The sequence below is a fragment of the Babylonia areolata genome, chromosome 12, assembly GCF_041734735.1.
Source record: "Babylonia areolata isolate BAREFJ2019XMU chromosome 12, ASM4173473v1, whole genome shotgun sequence".
NCBI classification, from domain to species: domain Eukaryota; kingdom Metazoa; phylum Mollusca; class Gastropoda; order Neogastropoda; family Buccinidae; genus Babylonia; species Babylonia areolata.
The window spans coordinates 10722341-10742340 of record NC_134887.1 but is presented as its reverse complement, the minus strand read 5'-3'; the positions used below and the strand labels follow the sequence as shown (position 1 = coordinate 10742340).

Below are 20000 nucleotides of genomic sequence, written 5' to 3'. Positions count from 1 at the left end.
CAGGCCCGTGTCCAGGGCCCCCCAGTTGAGGGTCTGCCCGGCCAGACCCTGCCGCCTCCGGAGGTGCGCGAGGCCGTCCATAAAGGCGTTGCCTGCCGAGTAGTTGCTCTGACCGCCGTTGCCCACCACGGAAGCCACAGAGGAATGGAGCACGAAGTAGTCCAGGTCCTGGTCTTTGGTCAGCTGGTGAAGGTTCCAGGCTCCCCGGACCTGTTAGTGAGGCAGGCAGCCATACTCCGTTCGTTTTCTTCTGGGTGGTGGTGGTGGTGTGTGTGTGTGGGGGGGGGGGATGTGTGTGTGTGTGTTTGTGTGTGTGTGTGTGTGTGTGTGTGCGTGCGTGCATGTGTTTGTGTGTGTGTGGTGTGTGCGTGCGTGTATGTGTTCGTGTGTGTGTGTGGTTGTGTGTGAGGTTGTGTGTGTGTGTGTGTGGTTGTGAGAGACAGAGAGAGAGAGAGACAGAGACAGAGAGACAGAGACTGAGAGAGAATTGAGATCCGAATGAGATGAGAGAGGTAAGAGAAATTAGAGAGAGCGTGGCAGGGGCGGAGGCAGAGCGGGTTGGGGACTGGGGTGCTTGATTGATTGGTTCCATTACTTTTATTCCTGTTCGGTTTGGTAGCATACGGGAATGGCTGAGTTTGTGGTGTGTGTTTTTTTGGGTTGTTGTTGTTGTTGTTGTTTTGGGTTTTTTTTGTTTTTGTTTTTAAATGTGTGTGAGCTGCTTTTGGTTTGGTTTGGGGTTTTATATCTTGAGATTCTGTATGGTTGAATAAGAGTGTGGAGGCATGTGTTTAGGACTTTTTTTGTTTTTTTGTTGTTGTTGTTTTTCCCCCAATAAGATAAAATGAAACAAAAAATAAACAACTCACCTTGGGCGACAAAGCCTTGTCGAAGGTGGCCACATCCATACTGAGGAAGGACCTGTCCTCAGTGACGGCTGCCCCGAAGAAAACCCCTTTCAGTTGGGCTCCAGGGAAAGAAACCTTGTGGAACACATCGACAAAAAACGACAATTAACAAAACAGTACAAAATACAACGAAACAACAACAACAACAACAACAAAACCACAGCTACAAAGATTGTAGAATACAACAGCAACAACAAATATTATCATAAACATTGTAGCAGACAACCACAACAACAACTACTACTACTACTTCCACCACCATCACCACCACCACCAACCCCACCACCGCCACCACTACTACTGCTGCTATTTCTACTGCTACTGCTAACTACTATGACGACGACGACGATCATGACAACGACTACGACTCCTACTCCTCCTCTTCCTACTCTTACCACTCTTACTACTTCTACTACTACTACTGCTGCTACTACTAACCTTGTAGACTACACCACCATCACCTGGTTTAAAATCAAACAGCTTGTTTTGTGGGGTTTTATTTTCTTCTAACATGTCACCGTGAACTTGGAAGACCCTGCAAGCGCTTCAAGGACACCTTGAATACAAACCTCAAAGCCTGTGACATAGACATCGCTTCCTGGGAAACTGATGCCCTTGACCGCTCTCGCTGGAGGATGCTGTGCTCTTGTGGCATAAAGACGTTTGAAAACAAGAGAACGCTGGCCATTAAGGAGAAGCGTGAGCGAAGGAAGCAGGGCTCAACTTCTGGAGACGTTTTCCCTTGCAACACCTGTGGGAAGTGCTGCGCATCCAGAATCGGCCTCTTCTCCCATATGAGGACACACACCGACAGATAAGCCTGCCTGCCTACTCATCCGTCGGTCCGACGGGAGACTCCATCAACATGTCAGATTACAACACAGTGGCAGATGAACAGGACAACAAGAAAATTTACACAGTCCCGTCCCGATATAAGGACATCTTGTTGACGTATGTGACGGATGTCTTCACTGCTAGAAATCTATAATATGAATCGAAAAATGACACTGATGAAATACTGATTATTGATGAACACTACTCGGTCCTTGACACGTGGTCAATGGTAAACTGGGGCCCAACACACACACACACACACACACACACACACACACACACACACACACACACACACACACACACACACACACACACAGACACACACACACACACATATATATATATATATATATATATATATATACGCGCGCGCACAAACACACACACAACACACACACACACACACATCCACATACAAACACAACACACACACATCCACATACAAACACACACATCCACATACAAACAAACACAAAACACACACACACACAAATACATCCACATACACACACACACACACACACACACACACACACACACACACACACAGATAGATAGATAGATAGATAGATATTATCAATATACTATTATCATCATGATCATTATCATTGTTATTATCGCTATTGTTAACGTAGAGTGACTATCGCACCCTAATCTAAACCACCCCAACCACCCCACCAACGCGCGCTGGTTCGAATCACGGCTCAGCCGCCGATATTTTCTCCCCCTCCACTAGACCTTGAGTGGTGGTCTGGACGCTAATCATTCGGATGAGACGATGCATGCACTTAGCGCACGTAAAAGAACCCACGATAACAAAAGGGTTGTTCCTGGCAAAATTCACTTCGATAGGAAAAACAAATAAAACTGCACGCAGGAAAAAATACAAAAAAATGGGTGGCGCTGTAGTGTAGCGACGCGCTCTCCCTGGGGAGAGCAGCCCGAATTTCACACAGAGAAATCTGTTGTGATAAAAAGAAATACAAATACAAATATATCGCATCCCATCATGTAATGCCATCATGATATTACACTACATTACATCATGATATATATCATGTATGATGGTCAGTCGCGTCCGACTATGAGTATCAGAACTGCTGAGGAGGCAACTCCTGTCCCCAACCATCTGGGCGAGAATAGTGGAGAGTGTCTTGCACAAGTTACGTCCCCACTCTCTCGGCCAGGAGGGTTCTTAGGACAGTCGGTGTTGGGAGATGGTTCCCAAAAGGCCAACTAGCTAGTTTGAGAGTCATAGTCCTTCACAAAAAAAGACCAAGCTGAAAATGATTTCCCATTGCAGTTGAGAAACAATTGATCATAGGGTTCTCACTATGGTGTTATATCATTCTCATAACACATCGTAAAAAAAAACAAAAAAACCCCAAAACAACCTTGATCTCCTGAAGGGCGTCCACCAAGGACTGACGGGAAGTGACGTCACACCGGAAGGCCCTGACCTGGCAGCGGTGGCGGGTGGACAGGTTGTGGAGGTTGGAGCCCTGCTCGGGAGAGGGCGTGCGGCGGTTGAGGATGGCGACGTACCCCGCTCCCTTCTCCGCCAGGTACTCGACGCAGATCCACCCCAGACCGCTCAGGCCGCCCACCACCACGTACACTGAGTCCTGGACACAGTGACAGGCAGGCAGACAGAGGGGAATATTGTGAGAATAGTATCCTTTTTTTTTCTTTTTTTAAGCGCAACTGAAAATTAAAACTCACGGCAGCACAGTTGTCCCTGGGAAGTAAAAAAATGTTTGTAAGTCAAATCCACTCATATACGTGTGTGTGTGTGTGTGTGCGTGCGTGCGTGTGTGTGTGTGTGTGTGTGTGTGTGTGTGTGTGTGTGAGTATGTGCGAATGTACGAATGTGCGTGTGTGTGTGTGAACGTATGTATGTATGTATGTATAGATAGAGAGATAGATAGATGGATAGATGAATACAAATAGGAAGATAGTTACAGATAGATAGATGTACGAATGTGCGTGTGTGTGTGTGTGTGTGCATGTATGTATATATGTATAGATAGAGAGATAGATAGATGGATAGATGAATATAGATAGACAGACAGATACAGATAGTTAGATGTGTGTGTATGTATGTGTGTGTGTGTGTGTGTATGAGTGTGTGTGTGTATGTGTGCATGTGTGTATATGTGTGTGCGTATATGTGTATCTATAAGTATGTGTCTCTGTGTGCGTATGCGTGTGCGTGTGTGTGTGTGTGTGCGTGCGTGCGTATGTGTATGCGCGCGCGCGCGTGACCCTCACCTTCCTGAACAGTTCGTCCTTGTTGACCTGCACTTCCACGTTGGTCATCTCCGACCTCTGGAACCTCAGCAGGTCCGACAGGTCCAGGGTCACTCCCTCCTCTGGAAGCAACAAACAACGCCCCTCTACAGCACCACACAATACAGCACAGGACGTTGCATTGAAATACAGGACAGGACAAGTACCGTACAGTACAGTGCAGTGCAGTGCTGTACAGTACAGTGTAGTACAGTACAGTGCAGTGCTGTACAGTACAGTGTAGTACAGTACAGTGCAGTGCAGTGCAGTACAGTGCAGTACAGTACAGTACAGTACAGTACAGTGCAGTGCAGTGCAGTACAGTACAGTACAGTGCAGTGCAGTGCAGTACAGTGCAGTACAGTACAGTACAGTACAGTACAGTGCAGTGCAGTGCAGTACAGTACAGTACAGTACAGTGCAGTGCAGTGCAGTACAGTACGGTACAGTGCAGTGCAGTGCAGTACAGTACAGTGTAGTACAGTGCAATGCAGTACAGTACAGTACAGTGTAGTACAGTGCAATGCAGTGCAGTACAGTACGGTACAGTGCAGTGCAGTGCAGTACAGTACAGTACAGTGTAGTACAGTGCAATGCAGTACAGTACAGTGTAGTACAGTGCAATGCAGTACAGTACAGTACAGTACAGTACAGTGCAGTGTAGTACAGTGCAGTACAGTGCAGTGCAGTGCAGTACAGTACAGTACAGTACAGTACAGTACAGTAAAGTTCAGTAAAGTACAGTACAATAAAATGCAGTATAATTCACGACAAGATAAAGCGATGTCAGGCAATGCAATGCAATACGGTGGATTATTGTGAAATTTTCATACAACTGATTGCAATACAGTATTCAATTCAATACAATGCAATACAATGCTATAGACTGCTGAACAGTATCACACAGTACGCTGCAATACAATACAATATTACACAATACAATACAATACAGTATAATACAATACAATACAATACTATGGAATGCGGAACAGTATCATATAGTAAAATGCAATACAATACTCTGAAATACAGAACAGTGCCGTGTAGTACGATGAATACAACACAATACATTACAATACAATACGACATGATACAATAAAACGCAATTCTACGGAATGCAGAACAGTACCGTAGAACACAACACAATACAATACAACAAAACATAACACAATACAGTATAAAGAATGTAGCGCAATGTAACGAAAAGCAATGCACAGCACTGCACTGCAATGCAGTGTGACTCAATGTAATGCGATAGAATGCAATACACTGTAATCCAGTAAAAATGTATACAGTATTGCAACGTGCGCGTGCATGAACACACACACACACACACACACACACACACACACACACACACACACACACACAGCACAGCGCAGCATGATACAACACAGAGCGATGCTGCCTTTAAAGTTGAAAAATTCCTACTTTACTGGAAAACATCTTTCCATATTCACGGCTGTGCTAATTGCTATTATACAAGCTCTGAATTACTTAGTGAGCCATCAAATAGTTTTCTCGAAAACAGCATTCTTTGTTGATTCCAAATCAGTACTTTATGCTCTAGAATTGTTTAGCCTTGAAACAAGACCTGACTTAGTTATTGAGGCAAAATCATTTTGTACGTTGTTCGAGGATTAAAGGGACCGAGGTCAGTTTTTGTTGGGTGCCTTCTCATGTGGGCATTTATGGCAATGAAACTGCTGATAAAGCAGCTAAAATAGGAGCACCAGATTCAGAAAAATCGACAAAAATACATGTCCGTCTTTCCGTAAAAGAGGCATACACTTTGTTAGAAAAAAAAAAAAAAAAAAAAAAAAAAAAAACCCAGCATGGGGTCGATTTCATAACCGATGGAATGAAACGTTTTTAAAACATAAAGGGATATTATTCCGCGAGAATATCATTAACGAAGAGATACCGAATCCATCAGCTTGCTATACAAGATTAATAACCTCTACTTACTTCCGTATAAAACTTGATGCGCTGAAGACAAATTATAGTAAAAATGTTACATGACATCTGTGGTGAGCAGTTCAGCTTGCATCATTGTTTGTTTCACTGTCAGCAGTTACGTACCTTCTTGCCCAAGTATTTCAAAGAGAATAACTATTCTGCAGATGATTTTTGGAAAGTATTTCTGACGAGGTTCTTATGGTCCAACTTTCACAGGCATTTGTTCATAGCCCTATTTCTACATTCCTTTAATGTACTTGAGAATTGTGTTAATGGCTTCTGATTATTATTTTCATTCCTCAATTGTTATTGTTAAATGTAATTGCATATTAGTTATGCATTTTTGGGGGGTATTTTTCTACCATTTCTGTTTTCTCTTCCCTCCCCCACCCCCTTCACCCCCCTCCCCTTTTTTTAATCGTCTAATATCACTGATAGTGAAAAAACGCTAAACTAAAAAACGAACACACACACACACACACACACACACACACACACACCACAAACCCACCCCGGCTCTCTCCTCCTCTCTCCACCAAACCACCACCACCGCCATCCACCGACGACGAAGACGACGACAAATCAGCATGCAGAGCAGCCATGACCTTGGACATCCCTCCAGCACCAGCGCCCTTGTCTGCCCCGGTGCCCGTGCCCTGCTTGTGGATCCACTTGGCCAGCTGGGGCACGCTCTTCTTGAGGGTCGTCGGCTGGAAGAGCAGGTGGGTGTCCAGGAGGACAAGGTCCAGGTCAGGGGCCAGGCAGTACGAGCAGGACAAGGCCTCAGAGTCCACCAGGCTTGTGCAGCTGATCAGGGCTGATGCGTTGTTCCAGCTTGAAACACACACATACATGAAAAAATATGATGATGATGATAAGGATGACGAGACGATGATGATGATGATAACAAATATAATAATAATGATAATATAGAAAAAAGGAAATAGATAAATGAATGAATGAATAAACAAATAAATAAATGAATAAACACACACACATGTATAATATATACATACATATATATATATGTATATATATATATATCCATAGAGAGAGAAAGACACACACACACACACACACACACACACACACACACACACAAACCACAAAACAGACCCCCAGCCCCGCCCCCAAACCCTCCACTTCCCAAGCACACACACACACATCTTCCTCACCCTCAAAGCCCAACCCCCAAAACCAGCCCTAAAATCAACCCCACTTACCAGGACGTGAGAGCAGCCATGACGTCCCCATCCAAACGAACCAGAGAGATCACGGTTTCGTGAAGGACCACTGCCGAGCTGGACGTCTGAGACTGCTGCTGATGCTGCTTCAGCAGTAGGTCCACAGAGAGCACGTTCAACGAATAGGGAACCTTGCCGCACTTGCGGCCCGCGAACATCGCTTGCAGGAGACCCGCATACGGTCTGGAGCGATTGGAAGTGAGCAGGGTGATCTTCGGGGTTTCCACCTGTTAATTTTAAAAAGTTGTTCTTTGTTGTGTGTCTATGATTATAATGTGGAGTGATGGCTTAGAGGTAACGCGTCCGCCTAGGAAGCGAGAGGATCTGAGCGTGCTGGTTCGAATCACGCCTCAGCCGCCGATATTTTCTCCCCTCCACTAGACCTTGAGTGGTGGTCTGGACGCTAGTTATTCGGATGAGACGATAAACCGAGGTCCTTTGTGCAGCATGCACTTAGCGCATGTAAAAGAACCCACTGCAACAAAAGGGTTGTTCCTGGCAAAATTCTGTACAAAAATCCACTTCGATAGGAAAAACAAATATAACAGCACGAAAAACAAAATAATAAAAAAGTTAAAAAATGGGTGGCGAAGTAGTGTAGCGACACGCTCTCCCTGGGGAGAGCAGCCCGAATTTCACAGATATTTCTGTTGTGATAAAAAGAAATACAAATGATTAACGATAGTAGTGATGATAATAATAATAACCCCGAGTTTGTGAAGCGCTTAGAGCTTGGTCTCCGACCGAGGATAGGCACTATATAAGTATCCATATCACCACTGCCCCCATGGTCATAGCATGCTGTGGAACATTTAACCCTTTAAGTTTTAACGAACATTCCCGAATAGGCCTCTCATGCCACACATCGATGCTGCGCCAGAAACAACACCTGGAGCACATCTTCATAGTATCTCCATACTTAAGGACGCAGACACTAACGTCATTATGGAATTTGAAAAAAAAAAAGAAAAAAAAAGAGTCATGCTTCCAAAATCATACATAAACAAACAAACAAACAAACAAAACAACTAATGTCGCCAGTATTTTCTCCCCCTCCACTAGACCTTGAGTGGTGGTCTGGGCGCTAGTCATTCGGATGAGACGATAAACCGAGGTCATTTGTGCAGCATGCACTTAGTGCACGTAAAAGAACTCACGGTAACAAAAGGGCTGTCCCTGCCAAAATTTGGTAGAAAAATCCACTAATCCACTTCGATAGGAAAATAAAATAAAACTGCAGGCAGCAAAAAAAAAAAAAAAAAAAAGAAAAGAAAAAAAGAAAAAAGAGTGGCGCTGTAGTGTAGCCACGCGCTCTCCCTGGGGAGAGTAATACAATACAATTCAATACAACAATTTCATAACCCTCACCTTTTTCTGAATCTCAAAGAGCAGCACCAGCTTTGCCAGGTCCCCCACCTGGTACCCGGGTAGGAGGGAGGTCCGCACGGTTACCGACGAAGGTACCACAACCCGGTTGCCCATGGCGACAGGGTAGCAGGCCACTACCTGAGTGTGTTCAGCTCCGCTGCCGTTCGTAGGGGAGAGAGTGCCCACGGTTTCCACAGCGAAGACTGTGTAGCCGTTCGCCCTGCTGGCTTTGCTTCGGCGGTCAAGGCGTTCGTACTGCATCTGTGTGAATGGAGGAAGGTGGCGGAATGGTTAAGACACTGCCAGTTTCAGTTTCAGTTTCAGTTCCAGTCTCTCAAGGAGGCGTCACTGCGTTCGGACAAATCCTTATACGCCACACTACATTTGCTAGGCAGATGCCTGACCAGCAGCGGCATAATAACCAACGCGCTTAGTTAGGCCTTGAGTGTATGCTAATGTATTTGTGTACGTATCGATGTGGATTACTTCGACATCGTATGTATTTGTGTACGTATCGAAGTGGATTACTTCGACATAGTTTTGCCAGAGGACAACACTCTCGTCACCATGACCATGGGTTCTTTTTCAGTGCGCCAACAGCGGGTTGCACACGGGACCTCGGTTTATCGTCTCAACCGAATGACTAGACTCTCAGTCTAATTTTCAGGTCAAACCTAGGAGAAAGGGCGAGAGCGGGATTCGAACCCAAACCCTCGCTGAGCGTCTTAACCATTCTGCCACCATCCTCTGCCCGGTAATCAGAAGGTCGAGGGTTCAGTGTGAATGGAGGAAGGCGGCAGAGTGGTTAAGGCAATGCTGAATACAGTGTCTGGGTTCGAATTTCCGTCTCTCCTTTTCTCTCAAGTTTGACTGGAAAATCAAAGTGAGCGCCTGGCCATTCGGGTGAGACGATAAAGCAAAGTCCCATGTGATGCATGCACGTGGTCCATGAAAGAACCCATGGCAACGTAAGCATTGTCCTCTGGCAAAAGTCCTGCAGCAGAGATTCCCTCTGATTGGTACACACACACACACACACACACACACACACACACACACACACACATATATATATATATATATATATATATATATATATATATATATAAAGAGAGTAAAAAGAAAAAAAGAAAACAAACACATTAATCTGTCAAATATTCCAAATTTTCGAAACGATCACGTTCCTTCCTCAAGGGATAAGTTGTTTACATGTTACCAGGGTCACTCTCACGCAGCTATTATGACGCAAGCACTTCATGACGTACATGTGATGCAATTTCACAATGCCAGGTTTCGCCCAGAGCCTAAAGAATTGCAATTGTCTATCAAAAGAATAATAATAATAATAATAATAGAATTTAAAAAATAAAAGGATAAAAATAAATAAATTAATTTAAAAAATAACAAGAAAAAAATGAATAAACAAATAGATAAATAAATAAGAAAAACAAAATGAAAAAAAGGGGGGCAGGGGTGTGTGTGTGTGTGTGTGGAGGGGGGGGGGGGTTACAATTATAAACAATCAAATCGTTGAGAACAATGGACTGTATTACAAAAAGAGAGGCATTTAAGAAAAGTACTGATGAGGGGAAAGAAAGGCAAAGGGTTGAATTTTACATGTATGATTAATTGATGAAAAAAAATGTAAAAATAAATAAATAAATAAGATAAAAGAAAAGAAAATAATCAACTGAATGAACAAGAATAGTGGGACATCTATCTCCATAATCAGCACCAGCGTCACCTCCACACCCACAATCAGTAGTATTTGTAGCGGTCATCGTTGTCATTTAAGGCCTGCCTGACTGAGCATGTCGGGTTATGTTAGCCTGCTTAGCAGGTTTGGTGTTGTGTATACGGACTTGTGCGAATGCAATGACAGCTCCTTGAGAAACTGAAAAAGAAAAGAGAGGAAGAGTGAGAAGGGAGAGTCGAAGTACAAAAAAAAAAGTTTTATCTATCAGGCCCTGGTCACGAGGATCAGACTTCATAAAAATACAAAGAATACAGTGTGTGTAACTCGACAATTTCGGAACTATTTCAACATCCGCACTAACTAAGTAGCTAAGATCAGAGAAAGTTTTGACAATGATGGGCGTCTGTAGTATTCAAGCGCTATGAACTCTCTCTCAAATCATCATATTTCGGACACAAGGACCCAGCTTTGGACGAGGGTCTCTTCACCTCTCCAGATGGAGGAAATAGAGGGAGACAGACAGACAGACAGGTAGATCGAGAGAGAGGATGGGGGAGGGAGAGAGAGAGAGGATGGGGGGAGAGAGAGAGAGGATGGGGGAGGGAGAGAGAGAGAGGATGGGGGAGAGAGAGAGAGGATGGGAGAGAGAGAGAGAGAGAGAGGATGGGGGAGAGAGAGGGTGGGGGAGGGAGAGAGAGAGAGGATGGGGGAGAGAGAGAGAGAGAGAGGATGGGGGGAGAGAGAGAGAGGGGGGGGGAGGGAGAGAGAGGGTGGGGGAGAGAGAGAGAGAGAGGATGGGGGAGAGAGAGAGAGGATGGGGGAGGGAGAGAGAGAGAGGATGGGGAAGAGAGAGAGAGGATGGGGGAGGGAGGGAGAGAGAGGATGGGGGAGAGAGAGAGAGAGAGGATGGGGGAGAGAGAGAGAGAGGATGGGGGAGGGAGAGAGAGAGAGGATGGGGGAGGAGAGAGAGAGGATGGGGGGAGAGAGAGAGAGGATGGGGGAGGGAGAGAGAGAGGATGGGGGAGGGAGAGAGATGGGGGAGAGAGAGAGAGGATGGGGGAGGGAGAGAGAGAGGATGGGGGAGGGAGAGAGAGGATAGGGGAGGGAGAGAGAGAGAGGATGGGGGAGAGAGAGAGAGGATGGGGGAGGGAGAGAGAGAGGATGGGGGAGGGAGAGAGAGAGAGAGAGTTTAAAAAATGTGTGAGTGGGTAAGTGAGTGAGTTCGGGGGGTGGGGGTGGGGGGGGGGCGGAAAGAACTGATGAGAGAAGACGAAATGGAAAAGGGAAAGAGAAGGAGGGAGACAGACAGAGCGAGAGATGCTTGACGCTTTGACACTGGCCATAAGATCCTCATGACATGGGTGAATGCATCAACATACTTTCACAAAGAAAAGACAGACAGACACAGAGAGAGAAAAGACAGACAGACAGAGAAAAAATATATAGAGAGAGAGAAGCATAGACACACACAGGGAAACAGAGACAGACAGACAGAGACAAAGACAAACGGAAAGGCAACATGATAGGAAATTTGACTGATCCATAATCCAAACTATAAAATCCAACTCGTAATACAAACCGGTTATATAACACACACACACACACACACACACACACACACACACACACACACACACACAAAGAAAAAGAAAAAAAAAAACCCTAACCAAACCAACCTTCAGCTTCAGCAGAGCCGAGCTCGGCAAGGCACACGCCTGCACGCTGATCTCCGCCATCCCCTTCTCCTCCTTGCCTCCGCCGGAACCGGAAGCGGAAGTGACGTCATGCAAGATGGCCACCGGCTTGACGAGGGCGGACGCCTCGGTGGACAGAAGGAGGACCGACTTGTCACGGCTGACGGCGTTGCTCCGGAACATGGGGATGGGGGTGTCGGAATCCACCACGGTGATCAGGTTGGTGTAGACTTCGTCCGGGGTGACCAGGAGCTGACAGCAGGATGGTGATCATAATGATGATGAGGAGGAGGAGTATAACAGCAACGATAATCAGAGTGATGATGCTGATGGTGGTGATGATGATGATACCGTGATAATAATGACAATGACAAGAACAACAACAACAGCAAAAATAATGATGATGATAACAACAACAACAATGATAACAATAATAATGGTAATCGTCATCATCACAACAACAACAACAACAACAACAATAATAATAATAATAATAATAATATGGTAGTCGAAGGTGGAAGATGAAGCAGACGATGAGTAATGATAATACTGATAAGAGTAACGCCAATAATGAAAGTGAATTAAGAAATAAATATTTTAAAAATAATTATGATAATAATAATAATGACATTGATAATCACACACACACTAAATATTTTAAAAATAATTATGATAATAATAATAATGACATTGATAATCACACACACACACACACACACACACACACACACACACACACACACACACACACGCACACACACCGTTTGCCAGCAAACACAATTGTTGTTGATGTTGTTGTTTGTTTTTTTGTTTTTTGTTTGTTTGTTTGTTTTTGTTTGTTTGTTGGTGGTGGTGGTGGTGTTTATTTTTTTGTTGTTTTTTTACTTAGTGTGTATGTGTGCCTTTTTGTTTTTGTTCGCGCGCGCGCGCGCGCGTGTGTGTGTGTATGTGTGTGTGTGTGTCTGTGTGTGTGTGTGATATTACGGGTGGTAGCAGTAGTAGTTGTTGTATAGTAGTGTGCAAAAGTGCGTCTCTGTGACTGTGTCGTGTTGCCCCCATCCCCCTCCCCCACACGCCCCCTCACCCCTCCCACCCCATCCCCGCCTTGGCTGACCTCCGCGTGGTCCTGCACGGCCTTCTCCCCGACCAGCACGTGCATCACTCTCTTCAGGAAGGTCATGGTCAGCTTCTCGGAGGGCACCTGCAGCTCCACGCACACAATGTTGGGGTAGATCCTCTCACGGACCACTGATCGACACAGGCCCCACAAACCTGCACAGGCATGAGAGTAAGAACTTTAATTTCTAAAATATTGTAGTAGTAGTAGGAGGAGGAGGAAGAGGAGGAGGAGGATCAGTAGTAATAATAGTAGGAGGAACAGGAGGAGGAACAGGAGCAGTAGTAATGATAGTAGGAGGAAGAGGAGGAGCAGTAGTAATAACAGTAGGAGGAAGAGGAGGAGAAGCAGTAGTAATAACAGTAGGAGGAAGAGGAGGAGGAGCAGTAGTAAGAACAGTAGGAGGAAGAGGAGGAGGAGCAGTAGTAAGAACAGTAGGAGGAAGAGGAGGAGGAGCAGTAGTAATAACAGTAGGAGGAAGAGGAGGAGGAGCAGTAGTAATAACAGTAGGAGGAAGAGGAGGAGGAGCAGTAGTAATAACAGTAGGAGGAAGAGGAGGAGAAGCAGTAGTAATAACAGTAGGAGGAAGAGGAGGAGAAGCAGTAGTAATAACAGTAGGAAGAAGAGGAGGAAGAGAAGGAGCAGTATTAATAATAGTAGGAGGAAGAGGAGGAGGAGTAATTATAGTAGGGGTAAGAGGAGGAGGAAGAGGAGGAGGAGCTGTAGTAATAATAGTAGGAGGAAGAGGAGGAGGAGTAGTAATAATGGTAGGAGGAAGAGGAGGAGCAGTAGTAATAATAGTAGGAGGAAGAGGAGGAGGAGTAATTATAGTAGGGGGAAGAGGAGGAGGAAGAGGAGGAGGAGCTGTAGTAATAATAGTAGGAGGAAGAGGATGAGGAGGAGTAGTAATAATGGTAGGAGGAAGAGGAGGAGCAGTAGTAATAATGGCAGGAGGAAGAGGAGCAGGAGCAGTAGTAATAATAGTAGGAGGAAAAGAGGAGAGGTAGTAATTTTAGTAGGAGGAAGAGGAGGAGCAGTAGTAATAATGGTAGGTGGAAGAGGAGGATGAGAAGGAAGAGGGAGAGTAGCAGTGGTAGTAGTAATCGTAGAATGAGAGGAGGAAGAACAGCAGCAACAGCACCAGAAGGAAGAGGAGGAATAGCAGAAGTAGTAATAGGAGGAAGAGAAGGCGGAAGAGGAAGTGGAGGAGGAGGACAGAGAGTAGTAGTAGTAGTAGTAGTAGTAGTAGTGGTAGTAGTAGCAGTAGTAGTACTACTACTAGTTATTGTTGTTGTAGGATAGAGTAACTATGGTCGGAAAAGGAGCAGGTTTGTGAAATCGAGTTAATTTGAAGATATGTCGGTTCTAATTAAATCAAGGCCAAACTTGAAAGAGTTGAGTGAAGACACAGACAGCCAGTGATGACAATGGGGTTCCAGAGAAAGGCAGACAAACGGCCACAGAGACAGACAGACAGACAGACCAGACCAGAATGACAGACAAACACATGTAAGAATTCCACCCATCCACTCATCCAACCACAAAAGCCATACCCCACCGACATACACAGGGTGCGCGCGCGCACGCTACTACACATACATACATATTTAGGAAGTCACACTGAATTACACAGAATAAATACAAGGAAAAGTGGCAGACGGACACACAGACAGACAGACAGAAGAGGGAGAGAAAGGTGGGGAAAGATAACAGAGCTGGAGAGAGAAGGAGGGGGGGGAGAGAGAGAGAGAGAGAAATTGACTGAGGAGGATGAAGGAGCAGAGGGGGAGTGAGGGAGAGAGAGAGAGGGAGGGGGGAGATTGGGGAGAAGGAGGGAGGAAGAGAAGGGGAGAGAGGGAGGGAAGGGAGGGGGAGAAAGAGGGAGAGAGGGGGAAGGGAGAGAGAGAGAGAGGGAGGGGAGAGAGGGGTGGGGGAGAAAGAGTGAGAGAGTGAGGGAGGGAGAGAAGGGGAGAGAGCGAGGGAAAGAGATGGGGAGAAAGAGGGAGAGTGGGAGGGAGGGAGAGAAGAGGAGGTAGGAAGGGAAAGAGAGAGAAATGAAGAGACAGAGAAGGGGTAAGGGAGAGAGAGACAGACAGGGGGGGGGTTGAGGGAGAGAGAGAGAGACAGAGACAAAGACAGAGACAGAGACAAAGACAGAGACACAGAGAGACAGACAAGGAGATAGAGAGACAGAGATAAAAATTTCACTCCTCACTGGTGGCCGCAGGGTTGACCTCGAGGTCCACGCGGGCCGGGAAGAGGGCGGGCCACGCGCTGCACGTGCAGAGGTAGACGGGCAAGGTCATGGACATCTTGTTGACTAGCAGCAGCAGCTCCTTGTAGAGGAAGCACCAGTTGAGAACCTGGCGGTCCTGGCTGTCTCCGTCCTCCTCGCCTGCGTGCGGGACACACACACACACACACACACACCGCCCGCGCACGTACGCACACACACACACACACACACACACACACACACACACATAACCACACACGCACATACACGCACACGTGCATCCACCACACATACAACACTATATGATGAGGTTGATGATGATGATGATGAAGATGATGATGATGATGTCATAGTCAGGATGAAGCAATCAGCATGCTTATGATGATACAGTTGACATTACGGGCACGTGCGCGCGCGCGCACACACACACACACACACACACACTTACGCACGCACGTGCACACACACGCACACATAAATGCATGCGCGCATGCACTCCTTACACTGCACCACCTCTCTCTCACCACCCCACTAACTCCTCACCCCCAAACATACTCACCCCTAACACCACCACCACCACCACCACCACCCACCTCCAAACCACTCCCCACCCCCACCCCTAACACCACCACCACCACAAACACCACCACCACCAACCACTACCACCAACATCAACATCCAGCCCACTCCCCTAGCCTCCCCTCTGTCTTCCACCACCCCCTCCTCCCGTCCCACTCTGCTCCAAATCACCCACACACCAAACCCCCCCACACACACCTTTCACAACCCATAACCCCTCACCCACCACACCACGCCCCACCCCACCCTCCACAGAGAGCAGCAAGCCACCCTAACCCCGCACCCCCTCCCTCGCCCCCACCCCCCGCACCCCCTCCCTCGCCCCCACCCCCCGCCCCCCGCCCCACTCTCGCCCGCACACCCTCAGCCTCCCTCACCAGACAAAGGCAGGGAGCACACCAGCAGAACCAGAGCCGACGCCTTCCTGTGGGCCGTGACTGCCTGCTGGACCTTGGCCGGCAGAGACCCACGGGTGAAGTCCATGCCTTCCAGAACGACCACTTCCTGCTGTTGCTGACCTTCCTCCCTCTCCCTCTCCCTCCCCTCCTGCCCCATACTCAGCTTCCTGTCGAGCAGGAACAGGAACTCGCCTCTTCCTCCTCTGACTTCCTGTGGTGGCGGCGGTGGTGATGGTGGTGACGAGGGTGGTGCTGCTGTTGGGGTGGTGGGGGTGGTAGGGGGTGTTGAGGTGGAGACTGAAGGAGGAGGAGAGGGGAGAGAGAGCAGGGGGGTCCACTCGCTGGTGAACATGTTCGGGAGAGCGTTGTCATGGGTCTCTGTGATCAGGTTGATGACCTGTGTGTTGTTGGGTGGCGTTGGGGTGGTGGTAGGGGAGTGGGGGCAGCGTCGGGGTGGTGGTGGTGGTGAGTTGGGGGGGTGAGGGGGGGTAGCAGCGTGGGGGTGGAGCGTGAGGGTGGTGAAAGTGGAGGAGGGTTGGGGGATGGGGGTCGTGGTTGGAGGCGGGGTGTAGGAGGGAGGGGGCGAGGGTCAAGGAAAGAGGTGACTGATTAATTCACTCGATGAACACACCAGACGCGCGCGGTCTGTCTGTATGTCTGTCTGTCTGTCTGTCTCTCTTTATCTATCTCTCACATCCTCTCTCTCTCTGTCTCTGTATGCGCCTCTTTGTCTCTGTATCTCTCTGTCTCTCTCTCTGTGTCTCCGTCTCTGTCTGTCTGTCTGTCTCTCTCTCTGTCTCTGTCTCTCTCTGTCTCTGTGTATGTCTCTTTGTCTCTCTGTCTCTGTCTCTCTCTGTCTCCGTCTCTGTCTGTCTGTCTGTCTCTCTCTCTCTGTGTCTGTGTGTGTGTGTGTCTCTTTGTCTCTCTGTCTCTGTCTCTCTCTGTCTGTCTCCGTCTCTGTCTGTCTGCCTGTCTCTCTCTCTCTCTCTCTCTCTCTCTCTGTCTCCGTCTCTGTCTATCTGTCTGTCTGTCTCTCTCTGTCTCTGTCTCCGTCTCTGTCTGTCTGTCTGTCTGTCTCTCTCTCTGTCTGTGTGTGTGTGTCTCTGTCTCCGTCTGTCTGTCTGTCTGTCTCTCTCTGTCTCTGTGTGTGTGTCTCTTTGTCTCTGTCTCTGTCTCCGTCTCTGTCTGTCTGTCTGTCTCTCTCTGTCTCTGTCTCTGTGTGTGTCTCTTTGTCTCTCTCTGTCTCTCTCTCTCTCTGTGTCTCCGTCTCTCTCTGTCTGTCTCTCTCTGTCTCTGTCTCTTTGTCTATCTGTCTCTGTCTCTCTCTCTCCCTCTCTGTCCCTGCTGATGAAAGCAGATGCGGTGTAGCGAATAGGGATCAGTCTGCAACGCAACGCAACGCAACGCAACGCAATGTATGGCACACACGCACACATAACACAACACACACACAAAACCCCACCAACTCACCAGACCATCCAGCTCAGCGATGACACGCCCCCCAATGGACAACAGCCGGAGGTCGTAGAAGTTCTGCTTAGCTCCCCGGACCTTCAGCTTTGCGTGGACGACCATCACCGGCTCCATGGGCCCGTGGACGACCACCCGGCCCAAGGCCTTGGGCAGGAGGTCCTTCTGGCCCTTCCCGTCATGGCTACTACTGGTGATGATCAAGGATGACTGCAGCATGCAGTCAAGGATAGACGGGTGGATGGTGGTCCCTGGTATCTCATCCAGCACGCTCTGAAAGCAGTTAAAAAAAATAAAAATAAAAATAAAGTCATGGATAAATAAGTAAATAAATAGATAAATAAATTAATAGATAGATAAATGAATGAATAGAAAATAGAGTAGAAGAATATGTCTTTATTACTAAGTGTACCGGGGTCACAAGGAATATTGGGGGTGGGGGTGGGGGGAAGAGAGTACATAAGGTACGAACATAAATCGAAAAGCATACACAGATACAGTAGAAATTAGGATACATACAAGTGCATATCGATATAAAAACTCTTACATACTCACACATGCACGCACTGCACACACACACACACACACACACACACACACACACACACATGCATGCACGCACGCACGCACAACCACACACACACACACACTCTCTCTCTCTCTATCACACACACACACACACACACACACACACACAACACACACACACACACACACACACACACACACACACACACACACACACACACACACACACACACACACACGTTTGAACAGAAGCCGCATATTACATGTGGATGGGGCTGATGACTAGATCTTCAGGTAGATGGTTGTTGATTGCACAATTCCATTCGTGTTTGAGAGACAGGGCATTGACCGCTTTGGGGAAAAGCTATTGGCGAAGCGATTGGTTTTCGTCCTTATACTTCTGAACCGTCGACCATAGGGGAGCATCTCGAAAATTCCCAAAGCTGTATGTGATTCGTCCTGGCTGATTCATTTTGGTTTTTTTGAGTAGCCGCTTATAATATATGTCTTCTAGAGAAGGTAGATCAGCCCCGGTAATCTTGGTGGCAGTTTTTACGAATAGATAAACAAATCAATAAGGAAGGAAAGAAAGAAAAACGGGACAACCGTCACTGTGTATGATTGGGAGTGATTTTCTTTTGTTGTTTTTTGTAATGGGATTCATGGTTCTTTATGTTGGGTTTCTGATTTTATTGGCGTTATGTATATTGTGATATGGTTTGTGTGTGGGGTGGGAGGGCGAGGGTTTGGGGGCGGGGGGGGGGGGGGGGTGAGTGTGTGTGTGTGCGTGCGTGTGTGCGTGTGTGTGTGTGTATACATACATACATACATGTGCATGCATCTGTGCGTTTGCGATACATACATACATGGACAGATATTGCATGCATCTGTGCGTTTGTGATAGATGCATACATACATATATACATGCATACATATATACGTACATACATACATAATACACGGACAAATGTGTGCATATTTCTGTGCGTTTGAGATAGATAGGTGGATAGATGCATATATACATACATACATACACACATAGACAGATGTGCGCATGCGTCTGTGCGTTTATGTTCATGTGTGTGGACATACCATATTCAATCATTTATTTGTTTATCTGCATATGATCTCGAACTCAGGTTTCGGAGAGATTTCAACCTTGTTTCTCTGCACCAACTGCAGGCTGCTACCTTTAAAACATCACAGTGACAGTCACACGGACAGACAGGCAAACAGAAAGACCAGCAGACAGACAGGCAGACAGACAGGAGGGCAGGCAGACAGGGAGACAGACAGACAGACTGACAGACAAATAAACAAGCAGACAAACGAAGAAACAACAGACAAAGAATCGGACAGACAGACAGTCAGACAGACAAACACAGACGCAGACAAACAAACAAACAAACAGACAGACATAAAGACAGACGGACACTACACCTTATGCACTCGCAGCAAACAGCAGCATTCGTTCTCCCCAGTACAGGCGGACTCCAGCAGACAGAAGGTCTCCCCGTAGAAGAAACCCGCACTGCGGAGTGCGCTGTAGATCGTCTCCTTGCTCACCTGAATCAAATCAAATCAATTCAAATCAAATCAAATCAATTCAAATCAATTCAAATCAAATCAAATCAAAATCAAACCAAATCAAGTCAAATTTGAATGAAATCAAATAAA

The 20000-nt window shown here is 46.8% G+C and overlaps 1 protein-coding gene across 1 annotated transcript in view; it reads right to left on the bottom strand.

Annotated features, from left to right (window-relative positions):
• The window catches only part of LOC143288285 (phenolphthiocerol/phthiocerol polyketide synthase subunit C-like), a 76237-nt gene that overhangs the window by 13835 nt on the left and 42402 nt on the right, over positions 1-20000 (bottom strand). The window contains exons 19-31 of the mRNA XM_076596632.1: positions 19764-19889; positions 17796-18068; positions 16305-16536; positions 15328-15507; positions 13110-13267; positions 11978-12247; positions 8606-8866; positions 7217-7464; positions 6511-6827; positions 4017-4108; positions 3140-3370; positions 870-983; positions 1-210 (exon numbers count right to left, since the gene is read on the bottom strand). The exon at positions 1-210 is cut by the window's left edge and continues 69 nt beyond it. Of these exons, the coding sequence (XP_076452747.1) occupies positions 1-210; positions 870-983; positions 3140-3370; positions 4017-4108; positions 6511-6827; positions 7217-7464; positions 8606-8866; positions 11978-12247; positions 13110-13267; positions 15328-15507; positions 16305-16536; positions 17796-18068; positions 19764-19889 (2712 nt within the window). The remainder of the gene's footprint in view (positions 211-869; positions 984-3139; positions 3371-4016; positions 4109-6510; positions 6828-7216; positions 7465-8605; positions 8867-11977; positions 12248-13109; positions 13268-15327; positions 15508-16304; positions 16537-17795; positions 18069-19763; positions 19890-20000) is intronic.